Consider the following 24,253-nt stretch of genomic DNA (forward strand, 5'->3'; position numbering starts at 1 on the left):
TAAGATGTATACATTTGTAGGATAATGCTATGGGTGAGTACATATGCTCAGAATACTGGGAGAGCATCCTTACCACTTGAGCCAGCAACTTCATTAGATAAAGCAAGCCCATTACCCAGCTGAAAGTAAGGCTAAATAATATCATGATTGCTTTACCTAAAACATCTGAAAATTGGCTATTTTGGTCACTTCCAAGAAATGTAGTGAAACATCAAACTTCACACAGCTGATATCCCTCCCCAAACCTCACCCTCTGTCACCTGTGAAATTCTCAGCCTCTTTTCCGTTCCTCTGAAGCCCTTGCCATGGCTTCTCTGTTATAAAGAAAACGATAGCATTTTGTTTTTATTTGCCTTCACCTTTTCTGAGGGCAGTCTTTGCCTTTTGTGCAAACTGATTCTACCCATATGTGCACCAAAAAGACTGGGTCTTCGTATGTGATCCTTACAGTGAAGGGTGAGTGGGAGGGTCTGTTCCGAGAGCTGTGTGCATCCATAGATACACATTCCCTTCTGCAGCAGAAATAGAATTAAGCTAATCTTAGTGGAGATATTCACATTCAATAAAATAAGTTTTATCTATTTGTAATTAAAAACTCCTTGACTCTAAAAAAATGTATTATGTGATTATTTATTTATATGTAAACAGAGACAATGAAAATTCTTCCAGATATTCTAATATAGGGATCCTCAGTGTGGAGTCCATGAGCACCATGGTACCCACCAACACACTTTCTCTGGTGCCCACCAGGTATTTGTAGAACATGAGCAGGGTCTTTTGAAAGTATGATTGGTTGTGCAAATGCAAAAACATATATATAGCTGCAGCTGCCACCACGGCACTGCGTGGCACAAGATAAGCTATATGTAAGCAAGAAAATATTACAGTATGTTTGTTTTTAAAGTCCTGTAGGAAATATTATGCATAATTTAACTCCCTGATGTTTTTTTTATAATTTTATTGTTTATTATTATATAAAGCATTTACAGAGAAATTGTGAAGAAAAAGCGACCAGCTGATATGGTTTGCCATCTCTTTTAACATAGATATTTAGTTCCCATCACATATTATTCCTAATCTAGAAGTTTTTACAATTTTTCTTAGCCAAGTGATTGTTAATACATATGAGAGTATGATCTGTTATAAGAATACATTCTGTTATTATCTTAAATGATATTAGGTCAGTCTCCTTCATAAATTGGCCCTGACCCAAGAATTACTACTGCCGTCTTGTTAATGCCTATGAAATATGGTTTGTCATCCTCTTTTAGCATACATATTGACATACATATTCAATTCCCATCGCATATTAATCCTGATCTAGGAGTTATTACCATCTTTCTTAACAAAGTAGTTGTTGATACATAGGAGGGTATAATCTATTATAAGGATATATTCTATTATTGTCTTAGATGATATAAAGTCAGTTCCCTTCATATATTGGACCTGTCCTAAAAGTTACTGCTGCTATTTTTCCCACAGGAAGCCAGGAGAATACTTCATTGTTCAGCTCATCTTTCAGGTGGTCGCAGAAAATGAAATTGTGTTTTTTTCCATAGTAGAGTGTTTCTGATTGTCCTTCTGTCAGGGCCAAAGAAATCTCTTACTTGATTCTTGCTTGTAGTCGCCTTTGAGGAGGCTCTGAATCCTTTGTCAATCTGGATCTCTTCCTCTGGTCGCACAGGAATATCTCCTGATAGCTTCCTAGTTGCTGTCGCTTTTGAATAGACTCTTTTTATTTTGCTGATCCAAATCATTTCCTGCTCTGAATAGACTTCCAGGTTTTCAGTACTTTCCTTCCTTGAATCTGTTTTCCCAGGTTCTTCAAAGGTACTTTGGGTTTTTACATCTCTGGCACTCTCTCCCTCCAGTTGATTAACTTCCAGACATTGAAGTTTCACTTGATTTATTGTTAGCTGAGCTACGTCATCAGCTGGTCTCTCCGGACCATGGGCTCCATCCAAAAGCTCCCCCTTAGTCCCACGAATTTCCTTTTCCAGCTTATTGACTGCTTTCAGTATCTTTGAGTTTCCTTTGCATAACAAATGGAAAAGCTGTGCCTTAGTTAATTCTTCCATAGTTCTAGGCAGTCACAAACTATAAACAGAAAGTCTCGTGAGGTCTCGCGGGAGCACGAGCGATCCCAAATTATCAGTTTGTCGATCTCCGTATCAAGTCAAATTCCCCCACTGAACTTTCACCAATAAATCTTCAAAGCACTCTCTTTGTTTGGTTAATGGGTATAATTAGCTGGGAGTTTCTCACTCAGCGAAAGAAGGAATTCGCTTGTGAATTGGTTGAGGGGGGGGAGGGAAGAGCTTGTGGGAGAAGAGAGAGAAAAGCCAGAAAGCTTTCAATTCTTACTGTTGCAGATTCCAGCTTCTGTCAGCTTCTGCTCCTGTCGATCTGGTAAATGATGGTCTGGGAAGAATGTAAGGTCAGCTGGTCGTTTCAAGCTTGTAAAGTTGTTTGCGACAAAGACGCCATCGTGACCTTGAGCACAGGCCGCTATTAATCCGGGGAGTTCGGTCCTCCTATCTCCCCACGGATCTGTAGGACCCTCAGGATGCCGTTCCCGGTTCCTGGGGCGACCGGTGAGCAGATTTGCGTATCTGCTCAGGTCAGCCAGGTGCAGAAGCTCCTGACCCTCGGCATGGCTTAAGAGCTGAACAGAAGTCCAGCTTTTTTATGGCGCCATCTTCAGTCGTCTCTCAGCTTTTTCTCCCTGATGGTTTGTGATCGGCTCCGCCTCTTGTGGCAGCCATTTTGTGATTGTGACCCCACTACATCCTGAGTCAGAATAATAAAGGTACCTGCCTGCTTGCTCAAAATGGTTGAGAACCTCTGTTCTAATCATTTTGCTTTTTTAGAGTAGCCTTCCCAATAAATTTATTGTTAAAGTTTTTGCAGCAGTGATTCTATTGTAACCATCTATGCGTGCAGAATATTAAGGGATTGATACATATATACTTTGACCTAAAGTTGAGATGAAAAGTTGGAGATAACTTTCCTTAAGCAAGTATTTTCAGTAGACTGAGCATTATTGTAATCTGCAGAAACGCAGACATTCTAGTCTTCTCTGGGATGGCAAAGGAGAAGCTAGGCACCCACAACCATGTCTACTATTACTGCTGCTGTGGTTGGAGAGCTTCTAAATGTGCTTGTTTTCCTGGGATGGTCTCTCGCTCTCGCTCACTCTCTCTCGCTCTCTCTCCATAGATTGCTCTGAACTTCCATTGATTAGCTGGTCCACTCTTAAAGAAAAATCATAGATTCATAGAATTGGAAGGGGCCATACAGGCCATCTAGTCCAACCCCCTGCTCAATGCAGGATCACTCCTAAGCATCCTAAAGCATCCAAGAAAAGTATGTATCCAACCTCCTCTGCAGCCAACGGGAACAGCATCCTGCCCTCCTCCAAATGACAACCTTTCAGATACTTAAAGAGGGCTATCATGTCCTCTCTCAACCTCCTTTTCTCCAGGCTGAACAAGTCCCTCAACCTATCTTCATAGGGCTTGGTCCCTTGGCCCCAGATCATACTCGTCGCTCTCCTCTGTACCCTTTCAATTTTATCTACGTCCTTCTTGAAGTGAGGCCTCCAGAACTGCATACAGTACTCCAGGTGTGGTTTGACCAGTGCCGTATTCAATGGGACTATGACATCTTGTGATTTTGGTGTGATGCCCCTGTTGATACAGCCCAAAATGCCATTTGCCTTGTTTACCGCTGCATCACACTGCCTGCTCATGTTTAGTTTACAATCCACAAGTACCCTAAGGTCTCGTTCACACACAGTGTTAGCTAGAAGCGTATTCCCCATCCAGTAGGCATGCTTTTCATTTTTCTGACCCAGATGCAGAACTTTACACTTATCTTTATTAAATTGCATCATGTTCTCATTTGCCCATTTTTCCATTGTGTTCAGATCTCGTTGAACTCTGTCTCTATTTTCCGGAGTATTTGCCAGTCCTCCCAATTTGGTGTCATCTGCAAACTTGATGAGTAGTCCCTCCACCCCCTCATTTAGATCATTAATAAATATGTTAAAAAGTACCGGGCCGAGCACCGAGCCCTGAGGTACCCCGCTACTCACCTCTCTCTAGTCTGATGAAACACCATTGACAACAACTCTTTGAGTGCGGTTCTCTAACCAATTCCCTATCCACCTAACTATTTGAAAATCCAGATTGCAGTCCTTCAATTTATCCATCAGAACATCATGGGGAACCTTGTCAAAAGCTTTACTAAAATCCAAGTAAATGACATCAACTGAATTTCCCCGATCCAGAAAACCTGTTACTTGGTCAAAAAAGGAAACTAGGTTGGTCTGGCAGGACCTGTTGGAAACAAATCCATGCTGACTTCCTTGGATCACCAAATTGTCCTCCAGATGTTTGCAGATCGCTCCCTTTAATATCTGCTCCATTATCTTCCCCACAATAGAGGTCAGACTCACTGGTTTGTAGTTTCCCGGGTCATCCTTCCTTCCTTTTTTGAAGATCAGAATAACGTTTGCTCTCTTCCAGTCCTCCGGGACATCTCCAGTCCTTAAAGAGGTCCTGAAGATGATGGACAAGGGTTGTGCAAGTTCTCCGGAAAGTTCTTTGAGCACTCTCGGGTGCATTTTATCCAGCCCAGGGGATTTGAACTCATCCAGTGCAGCTAAATACCTCTCGACAACCTCTCTGTCCTTGTCAACCTGCCACCCAGATACTATCCTTGGCTACTGCCATCTCTAGATGTGCCTAAACCCTTTGACCTGTGGGAAAAAACAGATGTAAAATAGGTGCTGAGCCGTTCTGCTTTCTCTGCATCCTCCATTAGAGTTTGTCCATCCACACTCAACAGTGGGCCTATTGCCTCCTTTACTTTACGTTTGCTCCTCACGTAACTGAAAAATCTTTTCTTGTTACAGTGGGCTTCCCTGGCCAATCTTATCTCACTCTCAGCTTTGGCCTTTCTGATGATTGATCTACAGTGCCTAGTAACCTGTAGACACTCTTCTTTAGAGCTCTGTCCTTCCCTCCATTTCCTGAACATTTCCCTTTTCTTTCTTAGTTCCTCTTGAAGTTCTCTGTTCATCCAAATAGGCTTCTTAGAGCTCCTGCAGTATTTTTGTCTTTCTGGGATAGTCATGGATTGAGCATGCAATAGCTCTTGTTTGAGTAGTGCCCACCCTTCACATGCTCCCTTCCCTTCCAGCATTCTCGTCCATGGTATGACAGTCATCATATCTCTGAGTTTGCCCTACGGAAATCCAATATCTGCATCTGGCTACAAACCTCCTTGGCACCCCATCTCAAAAGGAATTCTATGAGGACATGGTCACTTCCCCCTAGGGTCCCCACCTCCTTCACCTCATCCACCAACAGAAAAATGTTTCTGTTGCTTTCAACAGGCAGGTCAAAAGTTCAGTTACACCGCCTCCTTTCAGCTGTCTTTCTCCTTCAGTGGGGGAAGTCCTCCACACTGGTTAGGTCACGCCTCCAACTGCTCCTTGCAGGGTAATGCAAATTAGCAAGCCTTCTGGGATCGTGGTAGGCTGACCCCTCCAGTCCTGTTGCCCTGCAAGCTCCGAGCAGGATCTTAGAAGCTGAGCTCCTTGATCTGCAAAACAAAAAGCAAACAGAATATGCAAAATACCTCCGCTAAGAGGAAAACAGCCTCGGGGGCAGAATCTAGAAGGAAGGAAAGGTCAAATCAATTGGAGGTGAAAGAGGCTGCAAAAGCCCAGAAACGGTCGGCTATGCTGAATTCAGGGAAGCAGCTTTCATCTTCTCCAGCTCCGTCTGCAGGCTTGCAGGCGGAGAATTCCCTCATCCCCGTTCTGGCTGAGCGGGGAGGGGAAGAAATCGCCTGGTCGGAGGCGACCGTGTCTCCTCTGCCTGAGAGACGTGACGCCCCCGGGCAGAATACAGCCGCACCCGGGACCAGCACTGAGAGATTACAAGAGCAGGCTGGTAATGTGTTTGTAACAGGAACTGTGGCTGGGCTGGGAGGTGGGGCAGTGGGGCCCCTCTTTCTACAAACCTCCCTTGCTAGAGCAGAAAATGTGATGACTGCAGATAACACCAGCACACCGGTTTTTCCCGCCTTTTTAGCACCCTCACTGGCAGAGTGGGGGGGGGAACAATGGCAGACTTTGTGGATTCCACAGTCAGCTGCTCCTCCACAAGCCCAGACTGCAGCCAGGGTGCAAGAAAAGTCCCTCCCACCCTCCCAAAATAGAAGGAGGGAGTCCAGTTCCTCCCCATGCCCAAGTGAAAATACGGATTCCTCATCCACTAGAGGGAGCAGGGGATCGAGAAAGAGAAAAGGATCCTCTTTAAGATCTAAGAGAGCAGCCTCTTCCTCTAGCAGGAGACCAAAGAGACTTCACACAAGGGACAGACATACCTTTCAACATTCAGAGGCAGAAAGGGAGGATCTTCAGTCAGCAGCTACATCAGTTACAGTGGCTTCAGACAAGGAGGATGGGGAATGGTCAGGGACAGATTCTGACTGCAAAGAAGTCTCCTCCAAACTTTTTCAAGCAGAACATTTTCAAAGACTTTTGAAAAAGGTCACTAAAAGTCTCAATTATGAGGAGGAGACTGTGACCAGTTCTGCTTCAGGAAAAACCAGGAGATCAGCTAACTTGGATGCAAGAGGTTTCAAGAAACCCCCCAATAAGCTGACAGTATGCCCATTTACTGATGATTTTGAAGATGTCATGAGAGCTGAATGGGCAATTCCTGGTAGTGGGATATCCTTGCATTCTGTAGCCAAAAGATTTTATATGCTTCCAGATGAAACCATGCAGGATCTAAAAATACCACTGGTCGATGCTCCTGTAGTGGCTATGTTATCAGGAGCAGTACTAACCAAAGATGGAGATAACGTCCTAAAGGATCCGGTAGACAAAAAAAATGAGACTGTGTTAAAGAAAGCTCATGAAGCCAATTCCTTAGCTATAAGGGCAGATGCAGTTCTTTCTAATTTTGCCAGAGCGGCAGTAGTCTGGACTGATGACTTGTTGCAAGATCCAGAGCCAGACCCCCTAAGGTTGAGAAGATCAAAAGAGCCTGCCAGTTTGCTGCAGATGCGTCACAAGATGCATTGCAGTTCTCAGCCAGGGCACAGGGGGCCAATATAGTAGCCAGGCGTAATCTCTGGCTTAAACACTGGAAAGTGGATACCCTATCAAAATCTAATCTGGCAACGGAAAAATTTTCAGGCAGACTTCTTTTTGGGGAAGGTGCGCTAGACAAAGTCTTAGTAGAGACCAAAGAAAAGAAAAAGGCAATGCCATCAACTTCTCCGAAGGACAAGGAATTCAAAAAGAAATCCTTTCAGTCCTTTCGTTCGTACAAGTCTCAACGTTCCCAGAGAGATAGTTTCAGAGGGAGACGTTCCTTCCCATACCAGTCTAGATACCAGAGACCCCAGTATCAACCCAACAAACAAAGGGATGGAAATACAGTATCCAAAAAATCTACAGCATGACGCCAGAATAGGAGGCCATCTTCAGAATTTTCTTCCTGCATGGCAGCAGTCAACTTCAGACAAGTGGGTCCTGTCAGTTGTGGAGCACGGCTACAAGATACAGTTTGTTCAGACACCTCCCCACAAATTTGTGTCGTCCCCTATACCGAAAGAGGAAGTGAAAGCTTCTTTAGTACAGGAAGCTATTCAACATTTACTGGACATTGGGGCGATAGGGGAAGTTCCAACATCTCAGAGGGGCAAGGGCGTATATTCTATACTGTTCATTGTGCCCAAGAAGTCAGGAGAATGGAGGGCAATTCTGAACTTAAAGGAACTGAACCTATTTATCAGAAAACAGAAGTTCAAAATGGAGTCCCTTCGTTCCATTCTACAGGCACTTCAGGTCAACGACTTCATGGCTTCTTTAGACTTGAAAGAAGCCTACCTACACATTCCAATACATCAAACTTCCAGACAATTCCTCAGATTTGCCTTCAGGAACAAGCATTACCAATACAAGGCATTACCCTTTGGCCTCTCTTCCTCTCCAAGAGTTTTTACCAAGGTGATGGTGACTTTGGTTGCAGTTCTTTGACAAAGAGCTGTTCACATTTATTCGTATTTGGACGACGTTTTGCTGAGGGGGGAGAGCCTCAGGGAAACCCAGAAGAGTGTAGAGGTTACAGTACGCACACTTCAAGAACATGGGTTCTTGATCAACTTTCAGAAAAGCAATCTGACACCATCCAGGGAGCTGATTCACTTAGGCACTCTGATCAACACCAAACAAGCCAGAGTATTCCTGACTCCAGACAGGGTGAGGAAGGTGAAGGATATGGTGTCAAAGGTTTGCAAGACAAAAAAAGTAGACTTGATGCTCTTGGCACAACTGCTAGGCCTCTTGGTAGCAACCATAGAAACAGTTCCCTGGGCAAGGTTACACCTCAGACCACTACAATGGACATTACTGCCATTTCAATGTCAGATCATCAAGAAAAGACACAAAGTGATCTTCATCTCAGAGACTGAAAAAGGATTTAAACTGGTGGCGCTCGAAGGCAAACCTGACCAAGGGAGTGAAATGTATTCAGCCAGTGCCAATCATTGTGACCACAGATGCGAGCCTCAGAGGTTGGGGAGCGCACTGCAGAAACCAGATGGTCCAGGGAAAGTGGACAAAAACAGAGTCCACGTACAGCATAAATCTGTTGGAGTTAAGGGCTATCAGATTAGCGCTGGTAGCTTTTCAGGATCTACTCCAGGACCAGTATGTCCTAATCAAAACAGACAACGTGACAGCCAAGGCACATGTGAACCGACAGGGGGGAACAAGAGTGTTGATGCTACACAAGGAGGCAGTGATGGTATGCCAGTGGGCAGAAAGCCATGTCCAAGGAGTGAAGGCTCAGCATCTTCAAGGCACCCAGAATGTGATGGCGGATTGGCTGAGCCGCAAGGATGTGGATCCGACAGAGTGGTCAATCAACAATCAAGTGTTCCAGCAGATCATCCTTCGCTTTGGAAATCCAATAATGGATCTGTTTGCCACAGCAAAAAACAAGAAAGTGAACAGATTCATGTCCAGGTTTCCGGAAAAAGGGTCAGAAGGCATAGACGCTCTTCTCCAGAACTGGCCGAAGGGGCTTCTCTATGTGTTTCTCCCAACTCGACTGCTGAACCAAGTGTTGAACAAAATCAGAGAGGATCAGGCAACTGTAATACTATTGGCACCCTGGTGGCCAAGGAGACCATGGTTCTCGGACTTAATACAACTATCAGTAGAGAAACCATGGACCTTGCCAGTGACTCCAGATCTGTTAAGCCAGGAGCCACTTTGGCACCCAGATCCTCAGTGGTTAAAAATGACGGCATGGAAATTGGTAGGGAAGCGTTAGTAGAGTCTGGCATTTCCAAAGAGATTGCGGATGTAATGTTTCATGCTAGGCGTCCAGCAACCAGGAGAATATATAATTATACCTGGCTGGCCTTTAAAAAATGGGCACGGAACCGCAATTTGGACCCTATGAAGCCGTCTTATAAAGATATCTTGGCATTCTTACATGATGGTAGAAGTAAAGGGTTAAGGCCTAATACACTGCGACGTCAGGTGTCAGCCTTAGCAGCGGTGTTGGAGTTCAAAGGTCTAAAAGGCCTTGCAAGCAATAAACTGATCAGAAAATATCTCAAAGGGGCGGCTCAATTAGCAACACCTATGCAACATAGGTTTCTGACATGGAACCTCTCAAGGGTGCTTCAGGCGCTTACGAGACGTCCATTTGAACCCCTAAAATCGATAGAATTAAAGTACTTGTCTTGGAAAGTGACCTTTTTGATTGCGATTACAGCAACAAGAAGGGTGTCTGAACTGGGTGCCCTATCGATTGCCAAAGATCTATGTATATTCCGTAAACGGTCTGTTTTGTTACGTACAGATCCTTCCTTTGTGCCAAAAGTCAATTCAGGGTTTCATTTGAACCAACAAATAGTGATTCCGTCATTTTTTCCAAACCCTTCAGGGGAAACAGAAAAGAACTGGCACAAATTAGATGTCAGAAGGGCACTGAGATGTTATATCAAAAGGACTCAGGCCTTTAGATTAACGGAGGCCTTATTTGTGGCTTACGGCACAACAAACTTAGGTAATAAGGTATCAAAGTCTACAGTGAGCAATTGGATAAGACTGTGTATCAAGCAGGCTTATGATTCACAAGGGTTGAGTTGTCCAAATAATATCACGGCGCACTCAACCAGAGCCGCAGCCACCTCGGCAGCCTTTAGAACCAGAGCCTCGATTGAGGAGATTTGTAGGACAGCCACATGGTCCTCCTTTACTACTTTTGTGAGGCATTACAAAATTGAGGCTCAGGAGGAGGAACCTTTGGCAGACGAGTCTTGAAACAGGTGGCAGGTTGAATCTGTAAGATGTATATACATAAGCCCACCCTATTTAGCTTGGTTACATAACCAGTGTGGAGGACTTCCCCCACTGAAGGAGAACGAAACATTGGCCTACCTGAAGGTTTCTTCTCTTCAGTGGGGCAAAGTCCTCCAATATATTTACCCTCCTCAATAGGTTGTGTTGCAAAACTGGTGAAAAGCAGATATGTTATGAAAAGTTGGTTTTCATGTTGATATTGCTGTTCATGTTTAAGTTCAATAATTAAAGAAGTTAAATGATTCATAAAGTTGGTTGGATAAGAACATTATTGGTGGGAGCTTGGCTATTCCAGGCCTGGAGGGGTCAGCCTACCACGATCCCAGAAGGCTTGCTAATTTGCATTACCCTGCAAGGAGCAGTTGGAGGCGTGACCTAACCAGTGTGGAGGACTTCGCCCCACTGAAGAGAAGAAACCTTCAGGTAGGCCAATGTTTCGTTTCCATATATGTTCTGACCACATATTGTCAAGACAAGCATAATTTCATGTGGCCATGTGAAGTAAGGGCTTAAAGATTTAGCAATTCCTAACCATTCCTATTCATTCTTGCTCCTTACTTGGTGTAGTGGTTAGGAGTGCAAACTTCTAATCGGGCGAGCCGGGTTTGATTCCGCGCTCCCCCACATGCAACCAGCTGGGTTACCTTGGGCTTGCCACGGCACTGATAAAACTGTTCTGACTGAGCAATAATATCAGGGCTCTCTCAGCCTCACCCACCTCACAGGGTGTCTGTTGTGGGGAGAGGAAAGGGAAGGGGAATGTAAGCAGCTTTGAGATTCCTTCAGGTAGAGGAAAGCGGCATATAAAAAACAACTCTTCTTCTATATTACATTTTGTTGCTTAAAGCAGTAGTTTCTATTTTAAATGATTTCATAAGCTATTCCATCCCCTCTATTTTCAAGATATTAATGCAAGAGACCGTCATAGATACCTTTTCCACTTTCAGATACATACCAAATGGTCTTTCAGCAATTGGCTGTGTCCGGTTCTTAGTCACAACTTAGCATGTGGGCCATATTTCAACTGGAAGTCTTCCTTTTTTCTCGGCTATAGACTAAACATTTAATTCCTCAGCAAATTCATACTTTTTTTCTGGGCTGGAGAGCACTTGGAATCTAAATTCAAGAGCGCCCATGTTGCACCATCAACAACTGTTAGTCACAATAATGGAATAGGATTGTCATGTTCAAATGCTGTATTTCTCTAAGGGACTGCCTCTCCAAATATGTCCTCAGAAGAGCCTTGTGCTCTGCAAATACAAACAAGCCAGTGGTCCCCAGCCTTCTCGGCCCTGGCTGCTGCCTGATGGAATGAGCTCCCAAAAACATCAGGGTCCAGTTGGAGCTCACTGAATTCCATAAGGCCTCTGGCAGAGAGAGCTATTTGTAAATTGAAATAAATAAATAAAAATAATAAATAAATTGGCCTTTTAAAATCTTTTGACTGTGGAATAATCCTTGAAAAAAATTGTAGGTTTTGAAGTAGTCCTGAAGTGTCAGCTGGCCACAACCCTGGAAGTGACATGTATCCCCCCCCTCTATCACCCTAGTTTGTTATTTTAAGTGAAAAACTTCCATATGATATATTCTTAAAAGAAACTAAATCCCCCCCCCCCAACCCACATAATCTCTCGGGCTCTGGGGTTGTGTAACCTTGGTTTGAAAATGTAGCTTTAAATTATAGTTATTGATGGAGGAAGCAGTAGAATGCCTTTGTGCATCTTGTTTACTTTCTAGTCTGTAAGGTCAGCTGCAGGGTGCTTGACTGGTTGCACTATTGTACGTGTTCAGGGGAGCTCTTATGTTCTTAACTGAGCATGTGGTGATAAATCCCATCCTTATCCATGGCGCTCTATAATATTTGTGAAACTCCCCAGGGGGTGGAGAGTCTCCAGACTCAAATCTGGCCCTGGCTGCACCCAGATTGGGCTGGCCCCTCAATTCACCTCCCTCCCTCCAGCTGGTGGTGGTGCACGACAGCAGCCACCGCCAGTGGCTAGGAGGCGGCAACTGTGCCAATACTACCACCATGCCTGTTGCCCCGCCACCGCTGAACACAGGAGGCTGCACTTCCGCTGCACAGGCTGCACTGGGGATGCCCAACTGCGCCAGCAGCCTGGCAGCAGCACTGGTGCCAGTCAACCAACCCCCGGGGAGAGGAACGGCAGCCAAAATGCCGGCACATGCTTGCCGCACCACCCTGCCTTGCCCACTGATCTCTGGCAGCGGCAGCAACACTGTCCACATGGAAGCACTGGCGGTGGCATGTGGGCGGCAGTGGCGCTTTTCGACTAGTTAAAAATAAAATGCAATTTCCTAAAACCAATGAACTCTTAATACAAAGGATCTTGTGCTGCAGGATTTTGAATAAAAAACTTTCCCTCTACAATACCAAAGCTGCTTTGGAAATGTGGGAAATCAAAATAGCAGCTTCTGATTCACCACAGGAAATGACAAAAAAGAGCACATGTATATCAGGGCCACTTCTTTGTAGCTAATGATGACCTTTGTAAATATGAAAACATTTTAAAACATCTATATCTTTTGAATAAGGTTTGATACTTAGGCACTACATATTAGGCCATTCATACTTAACATTAGGTGAAGATATTCATAGGGTTGATTAGGGTTGGGTTTGTACTATTTGCTTGAAGAATGCCATTCAATATTTTCTGCTTTATCCTATGTTCCCATGTAAAGGTTGTGTGTTGTGGTCCTATGTAAAATTTATTCAGCTTGACTACAAGTAGCAGTTTCTGAACTACAAAATTAGTTTATTGTTTTTCACAGTGGAAAGAAAACTTGAACTAGCTAATAAGGTATTGTAATGTTTAATAGCATTTCAATTTTTATGTAAGACATTTGTAATAATCCTAGTGTAAATGATACAAAATAGTGCAAAATTTACACTGAAGGTTGATGGAATTAATTAAAAGATTTTCAGATATAACTATACTTACATTTGTTGTTGTCCTCATATAACCCACACATTTTAGCCTAAAATATTTATTATTTTTTAGGTAACGGGGCGTGATACAATAAAAGAACGAAATATCAAACCTATAAAGATTGCAGAAAGTGATATTGATGTAAGTATGAAACATTGCTTTATAAAGGACAAAAATGTGGGACAGTTGTTCTAAGGCAAATGGAAGGAATTCCATTTACTACTCTGATTTCATGTATATTCTTATTTGTAGGTGAAATTAAGTGTTCTCTGTGAACAAGACAAGATCCTCCAAGACCTAGAAGACAAAATAAGAGCTCTTAAGGAAAACAAAGTAAATATGATTGCAGTGGTTCTTGCCTTTAAATAGACTTTGTATAATTGTAATGTTGCTTGTTTTGATGTTACCTTCTGATGGTGTCCTCATGGTGAGGAAGATGTAAAGCACACCAATGAAGGCTCTATGAAAATAGGCTAATTACTAAAATAGACATTTGGCCAAGACATAATAACATGTAGGGCAAGGTAAATATCTGCTGGCCTCCCCTTTCTTCCCAACTCTTTGGTTCCCACATTGCTTTCCTCTTTCCTCCCTCCTACCACAACAGACTTTTATTCCTTTTGCTGCATCTTTCTCCTCCCCTCCCCTTCCTCCAACACCTCTGTGTGGCACATTTCTGCAGTGTGAATCACAGAATAACAGAGTTGGAAGGGACCTCCTGGATCATCTAGTCCAACCCCCTGCACAATGCTGGACACTCACAACCCTATTTCTCATCCACTGTAACCTGCCACACCCTTGAACCTTCACAGAATCAGCCTCTCTGTCAGATGGCTATCCAGCCTCTGTTTAAAAATTTCCAAAGATGGAGAACCCACCACCTCCCGAGGAAGCCTGTTCCACTGAGAAACTGTTCTGTCAGGAACTTTTTCCAGTGTTTAGACAGAATTTCTTTTGAATTAATTTAATCCCATTGGTTCAGGTTCATCCCTCAGGGACAAGAGAGAACAACTCTTCTCCATCCTCTATATGGCTGCCTTTTAAATACTTAAAGATGATTATCAGATCCCCTCTCAGTCGCCTCCTCTCCAGGCTAAACAGACCAAGTTCCCTCAACCTTTCTTCATACATCTTGGTCTCCAAACTTTATACTTTGCATAAATATTTTTAAATAATTATTTGCTGCTTTTTAATTTTTTTTAATCACATTTTTAGGATCAGTTAGAATCCGTCTTGGAAGTATTGCACAGGCAGATGGAACAGTACAAAGAACAGCCACAACACACAGAGAAAATTTCATACCAACAGAGACTTCTACAGGAGGATCTTATACATATTCGGGCTGAAATATCCAAAGTATCTACAGTAAGTATTTGATGTATCTGAAGAAGGACAACGTAAATAACTTCTGGAAAAGTGAATTAGTGACAGTGGCTTCAGTGCTTTTTGTTTGTCAGGTCAATATGGACAGTATGTATTTGGATCGCCCCATGGATTGGATTATTTGGAACTCTTTTAATAATGGCATCATTTACCTTCACTGAAAAGAACCTTCAACTGGGACAAGACTTGTTACCCTGAAGAAAATGTCACAATTTGCAGAAATTTCCATTGGATCCATTGTAGTGTTTTTACTTATTTCAATGTATTTTTTTCCAATTCGAATGTATTTACGTTTAAGCAGGAAGGTTTTCATAGAATCATCGAATCATCGAATAATAGAGTTGGAGGGGGCCTCATGGGTCATCTAGTCCAACCCCCTGCACTATGCAGGACACTCACATCCCTATCTCTCATCTATTGTAACCTGCCGCCCTTTTGAGCCTTCATAGAATCAGCCTCTCTGTCAGATGGCTTTCTAGCCTCTGTTTAAAACTTTCCAAAGATGGAGGAAGCCTGTTCCACTGAGAAACCGCTCTGTCAGGAACTTCTTCCTGATGTTTAGATGGAATTTCTTTTGAATTAATTTCATCCCATTGGTTCTGGTCCATCCCTCTGGGGCAAGAGAGAACAACTCTTCTCCATCCTCTATATGGCACCCTTTTAAATACTTGAAGATGATCAAATTCCCTCTCAGTCGTCTCCTCTGTAGGCTAAACAGACCAAGCTCCCCTAACCTTTCTTTATACGTCTTGGTCTCCGAACCCCTCACCATCTTTGTTGCCCTCCTCTGGACACGCTCCAATTTGTCTACATCCCTCTTCAACTGGGGTGCCCAAAACTGAACACAGTACTCCAAGTGAGGCCAAACCAGAACAGAGTAAAGCGGTATCATCACCTCCTGTGATCTGGATACTATACTCCATTTGATATAGCCCAAAATCTCATTTGCCTTCTTAGCCACCAAGTCACACTGCTGACTCATGTTCAATGTATGGTCTACTAAGACTCCTAGATCCTTTTCACATATGCTACTGCCAAGACAAGTCTCCCCCATCTTATATTGGTGTATTTGGTTTTTCCTGCCTAAATGCAGAACTTTACATTTGTCCCTATTGAACTTCATTTTATTCAGTTTAGCCCACTTCTCAAGCCTATCAAGATCATCCTGTATTCTGATTCTGACTTCTGTTGTGTTTGCTACCCCTTCCCAGTTTAGTATCGTCTGCAAATTTAATAAGTATCCCCTCTAATCCCTCATCCAAATCATTTATAAATATGTTGAACAACACAGGCCCCAGGACAGATCCTTGGGGTACTCCATTTGTCACTCTTTTTTCCAAGAAGATGCTGAACCATTAACAAGTACCCTCAGGGTTATAATCTATGTTCTATTCCCTAAGGGTCAAGCTACACATTATGGCAGACACAGGTCCAACCCATGGTCAAAACAGCTGTTGAGGGAGCTGTTTCAGCATTTGAAAAGGCACTATGGGGAGAAACAAGATGACTTATTGATATTGTGCTGTAGGTATGATGAGCCCTCCCAGCAATTTTTAAACTGCTAAATTCTTCTATAAAATGGCATTGGCAGAAATGGATTGAACCCATGTCTGCCATAATGTGTAGTTTATCTCTAATTTTCCTTCTTATAGGATAGCCCTGTACATATATATTCAGTGTGTTATTCCTACATAAGTATTCATAAGATTGTAATATAATACACCTTAGTTTGTAGTTTGCACTGCTTAAAGCTTAAAATTTTAAGCAGGCCTACAGTATTTTATAGGATAAAATTGAGTGTTTTGTTTCTACCAATAGGAAATGGAAAATGCTTGGAATGAGTACCTGAAACTGGAGAAGGATGTCAACCAGCTGAAGCAAGCCTTGCAGGAACAGATGAATAGATCTTTTATCTCTCAGGTGAGTGTATTTTTCAATCCTGAAAGTCTCAATTAGTTATTTTTCAGTTTGCTTACAAATTTCTTTCCAGTTCAAGGTCTGATTGTTGAAGCAAACATAGAACTTTCAAGCATAAACTGCTTCTGAACATCAAGATTCTATTTAGCCGTAAGAGCTGGTAGACCCATCCACTTCCCTGAGTCTGTCTAATCCGCTCTTGAAGTTTTCTGAACCACCTCTTAATATCAGTTTATTCAGTAATTCAGTTATGCAGCATGTGATGTTGTATTTTGTTTTGGCTTTTTCTAAGCATACTGCCAAACAAATTCACCATGGATAAACTGTAGTGGTGAGGCAGAAAAATATTCTCACTCTTTATTTTCTTCAGAGCATTCATTAGCCTCTATATTTAAATAGCCTTTCTTTCTTTATAAGCTTGGGGTCCCTAACCTCTTTGAATCTAATAGACACCTTTGGAATTCCAACATAAAATGATGGATGCAAACACAAAATTGCTTCTGTGGTAGGCAAGGACAACCACAAAATGGCTGCCACAGAAAATTAGCCCCTCCCCAGAAGAAATCCGAGTGAAGGAGAAAAAAAAAGATGTAATTTAAAAAATACACTGAAAAAGAGGAATGAGAGAATAAAACCAGTGGTGGTAGCAGCTGTTATTGATATCATGTTATTTTAACCTGATAGGGGTGATCTACAAATGCAACAAATAAATAAATCTGAACAGCCAATCAAATATTCAGTGGCCAGTTAGAAGCTTTCCTGGCCAAGAGCCACACCAACTTTTTAAAAAAACTTGGTGGGATTCATGAAAATAAGCTCTCAGTCCCAAAGTACTATGATTTGCATTTCAATTGGGCATCTGTGTTTCTTGGATTCAAGTGTAGTGTCTTGATTTCTTTCTTCTTGAAAATTCTCAAGAAGACTACAATAGAAAAGTGAAGGGAGGCCCCACCCTATCACATAACTTCCTTTTTCCATTTCCCCTGCGGCTCAGTGGTATAGCATCTGCTTTACATTAAAGTAGGTTCAATCTCTTGCTTCTTCAATTTAAAAGATCAAGTAGTAGATATCAAAGACTTCTGTCTGAGATCCTGAAGAATTACGTTCAATTGCATGTAATACACTGATGCTGATAGACCAAGAAAGATCCAAATATCTGAGCAGTGGGGAACACTCCATGCATCTCAGCTGTTTTTGTGGCTTTCTGTTTTGGCCACAAACCTCTGAAACTGGCTTTGTCATGAATTTTGCTTCATGGTTGGATTTTGCTTCATTAGGGAAGTTGCCTTCCCTAATCCTGTTTGCTGGCACGCTTTTATAACTTAAAATAATTGATTTATTATTTATATTTTCATATCTGGTTATACATAATCATATTGTGTACTAAGTTTGAGGAAGATCCTCTGTATTAAGCCTTGGAGTGCCACTGCCAATTCAGATAAATGGTATGGTCTAACTAAAGCTGCTTTGAATGTCCCTGTGCTTATCTATGCTTTTGACACAGAGTTACAATATTCTTCTGCTTTCCTAATCTCCATGTTCACAGGAGGTTTTTTTTTGCTTGTTGCTAGGGCTAGATGCGTTTATAGATTAATTATCATAGCAGAATATTATTTTTAAATTATATTTCACACTTTGTTACATTCCCCCGTTCACCTCCAATACGCCAAAATTCCCATTTACTTAAATAAATTAACATAATGGTCACAGGTTAATAATTCAGTTTCACCTTTATAATGTGTTGTCACAGTTTAAACTGTACTACAAGTAAAATCATTATTAGGGTGTTAAAATTAAAGATAAAAATCTTAAAATAAGATTAATTTGAGAAAGTTAATCTGATAGACAATACATGTTGGGAGGAAATTCCAGAGATGGGGTTGCCACCCTTGAAAACTCCCTGGCTCAGTTGGATTGCATTTCGTCACATATTTATGAGAATAGGTTAATTGACCATTGGAATTAGAATTATTGTGTATTGACCTGTTTCTTTCACCTAGTCTACTTCATTACAGTAGTTTGAGCAGCAAACCTACGTTGTGCAGTATGGAAACAGCATCAATTTTTGCTGTCATCAGGGAGGCTAGATCTTGTGACGTATCAGTCTGTAAAGCAATGGTAAATGCTGTAAGAGCTCTTATTTTTAGGAATGCCATGTTCAAGAAATCAGTATCAAAAGGGTTTGTTTGTTAAAGGCAAGACATTTTGCTCCAGAATAAGCGCTGTTAATTATTTATCTTTTCCTCAATCTTTATTGCCTACTAGGAGAGAACACAAATGCAGAAAGATTTATGGAGAATTGAGGATGTTACAGCTGGCCTAAGTGCAAATAAATCCAACTATAAAGTCATCATAGAATCTATAAAGAATCCAGGTAAGAGAAATATAATGCAGACATTCAAAGCTGTATCTGGTATCATAATATAGTCAAATGTGTAATTTAGTACACTTGCTTATTTTTTGCAAGATTTCCAATTGTTGTTTTAGGTCAAAGATGTTCATATCACCAAAGATTCTCCTTAGTCCAGCTTTAATTTTTTACATAGACCGATTATGCACGGTGGCAGCTACGCTGCACTGCCGCCGTGCTTTTAGCCCCGCCATCCCCCATGTACATACGGGGGCGGAGCTCCCCCAAATGTACCGGCACAACAGCCCTGCTCACGCAACGCGGAGCCGGGAGCACAGGTAAGCAGTGGCAGTGGCTGGGGGGAGATTGGTGGCAGGGGGACCCCACTGCAGGATGTTGAGGAACAGCATGCTGCTCTCCCACCATGGCAGGGGCAGGGGGTCACCTCTGTTGGCTCCGCGGAGCCAGCAGAGGCCAGAGGCATCCCTGCAGGGACGCCATAGGTTGTGGGGAGGAGCCAGGCTGAAAGCTCGGCTCCTCCAATTATGCATGGGACTCCATCAAGCTGGTCCTTACCTGTGCCCTCAGGAGTCCCAGGACTCCGGAAGAACCCACGTTCTGTTAACGCAGGTCTTCCAAGGGCTTGGGCCCTCGGGAGCATGCATAATCAAGGATTTTCCCCGATGCCCTGCCGCCGCCAGCGCAGGCGTTCCGGCCTATGCATAATCAGTCATAGTGAGCATATTTAGTTCTCTCTGTTGAGAAAAGGCACAAAATCATTAATCAAAATTGCCTTATTCAGTATATCTTGTCTGGCAGAATTCTATCCTGCCTTTCACTGTTTACACCTTCAGCTTCTCATTAGATTTCCCATACACAACCTGTAGGTGTCATTTCTATTTCTATAACTTCATATATCTCCAAAAATAGCTGTAAATATAACATGGTAACATTCAATATGCAGGCAGATTCTTCAGTTTACCTTTGTGTAATGTATGTTCCACTTTGCAGAGAGAAAAACAGTGCCTTCATTTTCTAAGCCTTCAGTGCCTTCATTAGCATCTACTCTCACATCAGTAAACAAACTTTCTACTCAGCGAAGTCCACCATCTAGTCCTGTCAAATCCTCTCTGGAAGTTAGACTCTTTCCTCAGCCTTACACACAGCCTAGAATGTTTTCTCCATCTCAAGAACTGAAAAAAGTTGAGCCTTCAATTCAGTCATCTGTAAAACTGAAGCCAAAAGTTGTAAGTGTCCTAATCTATTGCATGTTATAATAATATAATATAATATAATATATAATTTTATTGCAAATACATCTGAACTGGATTTTTAATACAAATTAATTAATTAAGACTTTCTCTGCCTTCTTCTACATTAGAATTATAATACTCTTGTTACCCTTGAGCTTGCATGTCAAATTGGTAAATAAGAAATTCTAAGATACATTTGTGGAATAGTGTTTAAACAATGAAGCTGAAATTCATACACATTATTTTCTGGAGTTTTAATGGTTTGTGATTTTATGTATGTTGAAAAAGTAGTCTGCTCTGTAATGAAAAATGCTAGGAGTCACATTTAATGAAAAACATTTGTTTTTTAACATTTGATCAGGAAGATGAAGCACCACCACGACCGCCTCTCCCACAGTTGTATAGTCCTGATGACCACCCTCCAGCCATCCCCCCTCTTCCCAGGGAAGCAACTGTAATCAGGCATACATCAGTGCGGGGACTGAAACGTCAGTCAGATGAAAGAAAACGAGATCGAGAACTGGGACAGTATGTGAATGGAGATTATAGAGTAAGCCTTCATATTTAAAATCCAGTTGTCCTTTTGTAAATTGTACATGAATATAGTGATTCTTATATATGTTGTTTTCAAAGAGATACGTTGCTTTATTCAGACATAACAAAAACACTTTATTAAACTAACCACAATAATTATTTAATCATCTGAACCCACACAACGCTAATAATAGATAGTCTGTGTATCTTAAACCAAGATCTGAAGCCAGGATGTGAATTTAGTTTATTAACGGCAGTAAGTGTTAACTGTGGTCCACATTATGTCCAAGTTGTTTTCATCCTAATGCTATGTGCCAACTCCACCTAGAAGAAGAAGGGTTGTTTCTTATATGCTGCTTTTTTCTATCCGAAGGAGTCTCAAAGTGGCTTACAGTTGCCTTCCCTTTCCTCTCCCCACAACAGACACCCTGTGAGGGAGGTGAGGCTAAGAGAGCCTGATATTACTGCTTGGATAGAACAGTATCTTAAACCCCAAGGTCACCCAGTTGGTTGCAGGTGGGGGAGTGAGGAATCAAACCCGGATTGCCAGATTAGAAGTCCACACTCCTAAACAGTATATCAGGTTTGGTAGAATTGCATACCAAATTACTTTTATGTTCAGATGGTGCTCACTAGTACTGAATTTTTCCCAGCCCTTGACCTGGAGCCTGTCTCATTCATCATCCCATTAATTAATTAATTAATTAAGCCATAGCACCATGCATTTCTAAGCAACTTCACTGGAGCTGTGGGTATTTTGAGTGCCTGATCCCCATCCATAAAGCAGTTTCCACTAACAGCCTATTCTCATTTGTTACCCTGTAATGGACTTTGTGCTTTGGATGGAGGAAAAAGCAAAAGAAAACCCCACCCCAGTGTTTGCTGCAGCAGCTTCCTCAGCAACCCCCCCCCCCAGTCTGTTAGTATTCATGAATTTTACTGCATCATACTTGCTTTCTCTGTTCGATAATGTATGTTTGACACATCTCACATGTTTGTATGTTGCATCAACTGAAAGGCCTTTGTTGGGGTTTTTGACTGTGTGTGAATACCCTACCCAGTATGCGGTTGGTATATAGTGCTCACAGGGAGTCATAAACTTGACAGGGCATATAAGTGAATACTGAAGGGGTGTGGTAGAGCTTATTTTAGCCCACCGTTCTCACTGCAACTCAAATTCTAGGTATTTTATTTATTTACATTGTTTATAGTCCTCCTTTCTCACAGGCACTCAAGACAGATTAAACTAAGTAAGTCAATACAGTCAACAAAAAGGGAAATTGAATAAACAGTGAACTAGGGTTGTAGAAGTCCAGAATGACCCAGAAATCTATAAGACAGAACAGAAGCATAGCATCGTAAGCAATGCAAAAATTACATAGCAGGATCCTGTTTACATTAAGATATATACAAAGCAAAAGGCAGGGGGAATATAATCATACAGTATAGGATATTGAATAAACAGTGCAGTAAGACTAGGAGTACAAAACTAAATAATAATGTGAGTAACAATGTGAACATGTATAGTGAACAATGCAATAAAATTAAGAATACAAAATTAAGTGATAATGTGAACAGCAAACTTTCCAGCCTCCAAAGGACAAACACTGTAGAAGGTTGGCTTACAAAGATAGAAGCCAGTGCAGTGCAGTGCAGTGCAGATAGAAGCCAGTGCAGTGCATGGCATGAGCAGAGACTTGTGGTGTAGTATTCAGTAGTATTTAAATGTGGGTTGTGTACTGAAAGTGATAATAGGAAGCTATTTGCTTGGTGACTTCCATTGCTGGCCTCTAATTGGTGGTGGAGAGGTGGGTGGTTTGGTAGTTGATGCTTATTGTGAGAGTGGCTTATGACTCACTAACCTCATGGGCTGGTGATCACTAGTATATGAATTTAGGCTTTGCTGTTGGTTGGCCACAGCAAGACAGACTGAGATAGAAGCTGGGTCCCTGGTGAGTGAAAGAATGACAACACTGAAGTCAGGATTCAATGAACTTGGGTAGAATTCTGGTTTTACTAACTAACCGCAACTCAAATAAGCCATGGCCTCACTACAGATCTGAACTGAACCTTTAAGTCCTTAGCAAAATTATGAGCATTTTCCCGGCTTCTTTTTTCAGTCTCATTTAATCAAGTATTCATCCATGTAGGTGGAACTCCGCTCATACGTCAGTGAACCTGAACTGGCAACAATAAACAGTGATCTGAGCCAATCTTCCAGTGGTTTTATAGGTACTGACAGCAGATACCAAACATTGCCTATCAGAGGTAAGTAAAATGATTGTTTATTTAGGCTTGGTGTGCTTGTTTCAAGGCTTCAGGATTTTTTTGATAACGCATGTGAAAGACCATTTCTGTCAACTGAGGTGACCCACACAGCCTTCTGGGGTACCTAAGTTTATTTTAAACTATAAACTTTCCTCTCAGTTACCAGGAGAATTAAAAGCTGCAAGTGTCTATACTTTGCTGCTGTGAGGTAAGTTTTGTGGTGCCAGGTAGAATATGGAGGTCACTGAGGTAGGAATTATACATTAATGACACAGAATATTTATTTATTTACAAGTAAGTTTCAAGGAACAGATCAGCAGCACAAGCCTCCAGACAGACAAAACAGAAACCTGGCTGAGGCACATTAATTTAGAGCAGGTTTTCTCAACCAGGGTTTCCTGAAACCCTGGGGTTTCCTGATGGCCCTGGGGTTTCCTGATGGCCCTGGAGGGGTTTCCAAATACGTGGGAGTTGATTCATTTTTAATATATTTTTAAAATTTGTTAAACATTTATCGGGTGATATGACCATATATGGTCATGTTGACCTGCCCCCCCCCCATGACAAATGATGAGCTTGCAGGTGGGAAGGGGAGGGGCCCCGTGTGGGCATATATACAGCTATTCTTCCCAACCACATTCCTCACAATTGTGCCACTTCTGGGTTTTTTTGAAACCTGAAGAATGTTTCAGGGGTTTCTCAATGGTAAAAAAGTTGAGAAAGGCTGATTTAGAGACTAGTTGTAGTTTTCTTTTATACTTTCCAGTATAAGCAGATTACTGATTAGCCACTACGTTGGATCCTCATACACATAGGATTCATAGAATCATAGAATCATAGAGTTGGAAGGGACCCTACAGGCCATCTAGTCCAACCCCCTGCTCAATGCAGGATCAGCCCTAAGCATCCAAGAAAAGTGTCTATCCAACCTTTGCTTGAAGACTGCCAGTGAGGGAGAGCTCACCACCTCCTTAGGCAGCCTATTCCACTGCTGAACTACTCTGACTGTGAAAATTTTTTCCCTGATCTCTAGCCTATATCGTAGTACTTGAAATTTAAACCATTACTGCGTGTCCTCTCCTCTGCAGCCAACAGAAACAGCATCCTGCCCTCCTCCAAGTGACAACCTTTCAAATACTTAAAGAGGGCTATCATGTCCCCTCTCGACCTCCTTTTCTCCAGGCTGAACATTCCC

The 24,253-nt window shown here is 42.1% G+C and overlaps 1 protein-coding gene and 1 long non-coding RNA gene across 13 annotated transcripts in view; one reads left to right on the forward strand and one right to left on the reverse strand.

The window, feature by feature from the left end:
• PLEKHA7 (pleckstrin homology domain containing A7) overlaps positions 1-24,253 on the forward strand; it is a 182,503-nt gene that overhangs the window by 134,508 nt on the left and 23,742 nt on the right. For 11 of the 12 annotated variants that reach the window (XR_013228306.1, XM_077321642.1, XM_077321635.1 and 8 more), the window contains 8 exons: positions 13,426-13,494; positions 13,606-13,686; positions 14,569-14,718; positions 16,555-16,656; positions 18,919-19,027; positions 20,015-20,250; positions 20,618-20,806; positions 22,941-23,058. Coding sequence is in view for 11 of the 12 variants with exons in the window: in XM_077321642.1 (XP_077177757.1) it covers positions 13,426-13,494; positions 13,606-13,686; positions 14,569-14,718; positions 16,555-16,656; positions 18,919-19,027; positions 20,015-20,250; positions 20,618-20,806; positions 22,941-23,058 (1,054 nt within the window). In the remaining variant the exon portion in view is untranslated. The remainder of the gene's footprint in view (positions 1-13,425; positions 13,495-13,605; positions 13,687-14,568; positions 14,719-16,554; positions 16,657-18,918; positions 19,028-20,014; positions 20,251-20,617; positions 20,807-22,940; positions 23,059-24,253) is intronic. The other variant, XM_077321633.1, reaches the window with a different exon arrangement.
• LOC143829974 (uncharacterized) overlaps positions 18,442-24,253 on the reverse strand; it is a 28,433-nt gene continuing 22,621 nt past the window's right edge. The window contains exons 3-4 of the long non-coding RNA XR_013228307.1: positions 19,986-20,235; positions 18,442-18,758 (exon numbers count right to left, since the gene is read on the reverse strand). This is a non-coding gene — a long non-coding RNA (uncharacterized LOC143829974). The remainder of the gene's footprint in view (positions 18,759-19,985; positions 20,236-24,253) is intronic.

Source organism: Paroedura picta, chromosome 2 (genome assembly GCF_049243985.1).
Source record: "Paroedura picta isolate Pp20150507F chromosome 2, Ppicta_v3.0, whole genome shotgun sequence".
NCBI classification, from domain to species: domain Eukaryota; kingdom Metazoa; phylum Chordata; class Lepidosauria; order Squamata; family Gekkonidae; genus Paroedura; species Paroedura picta.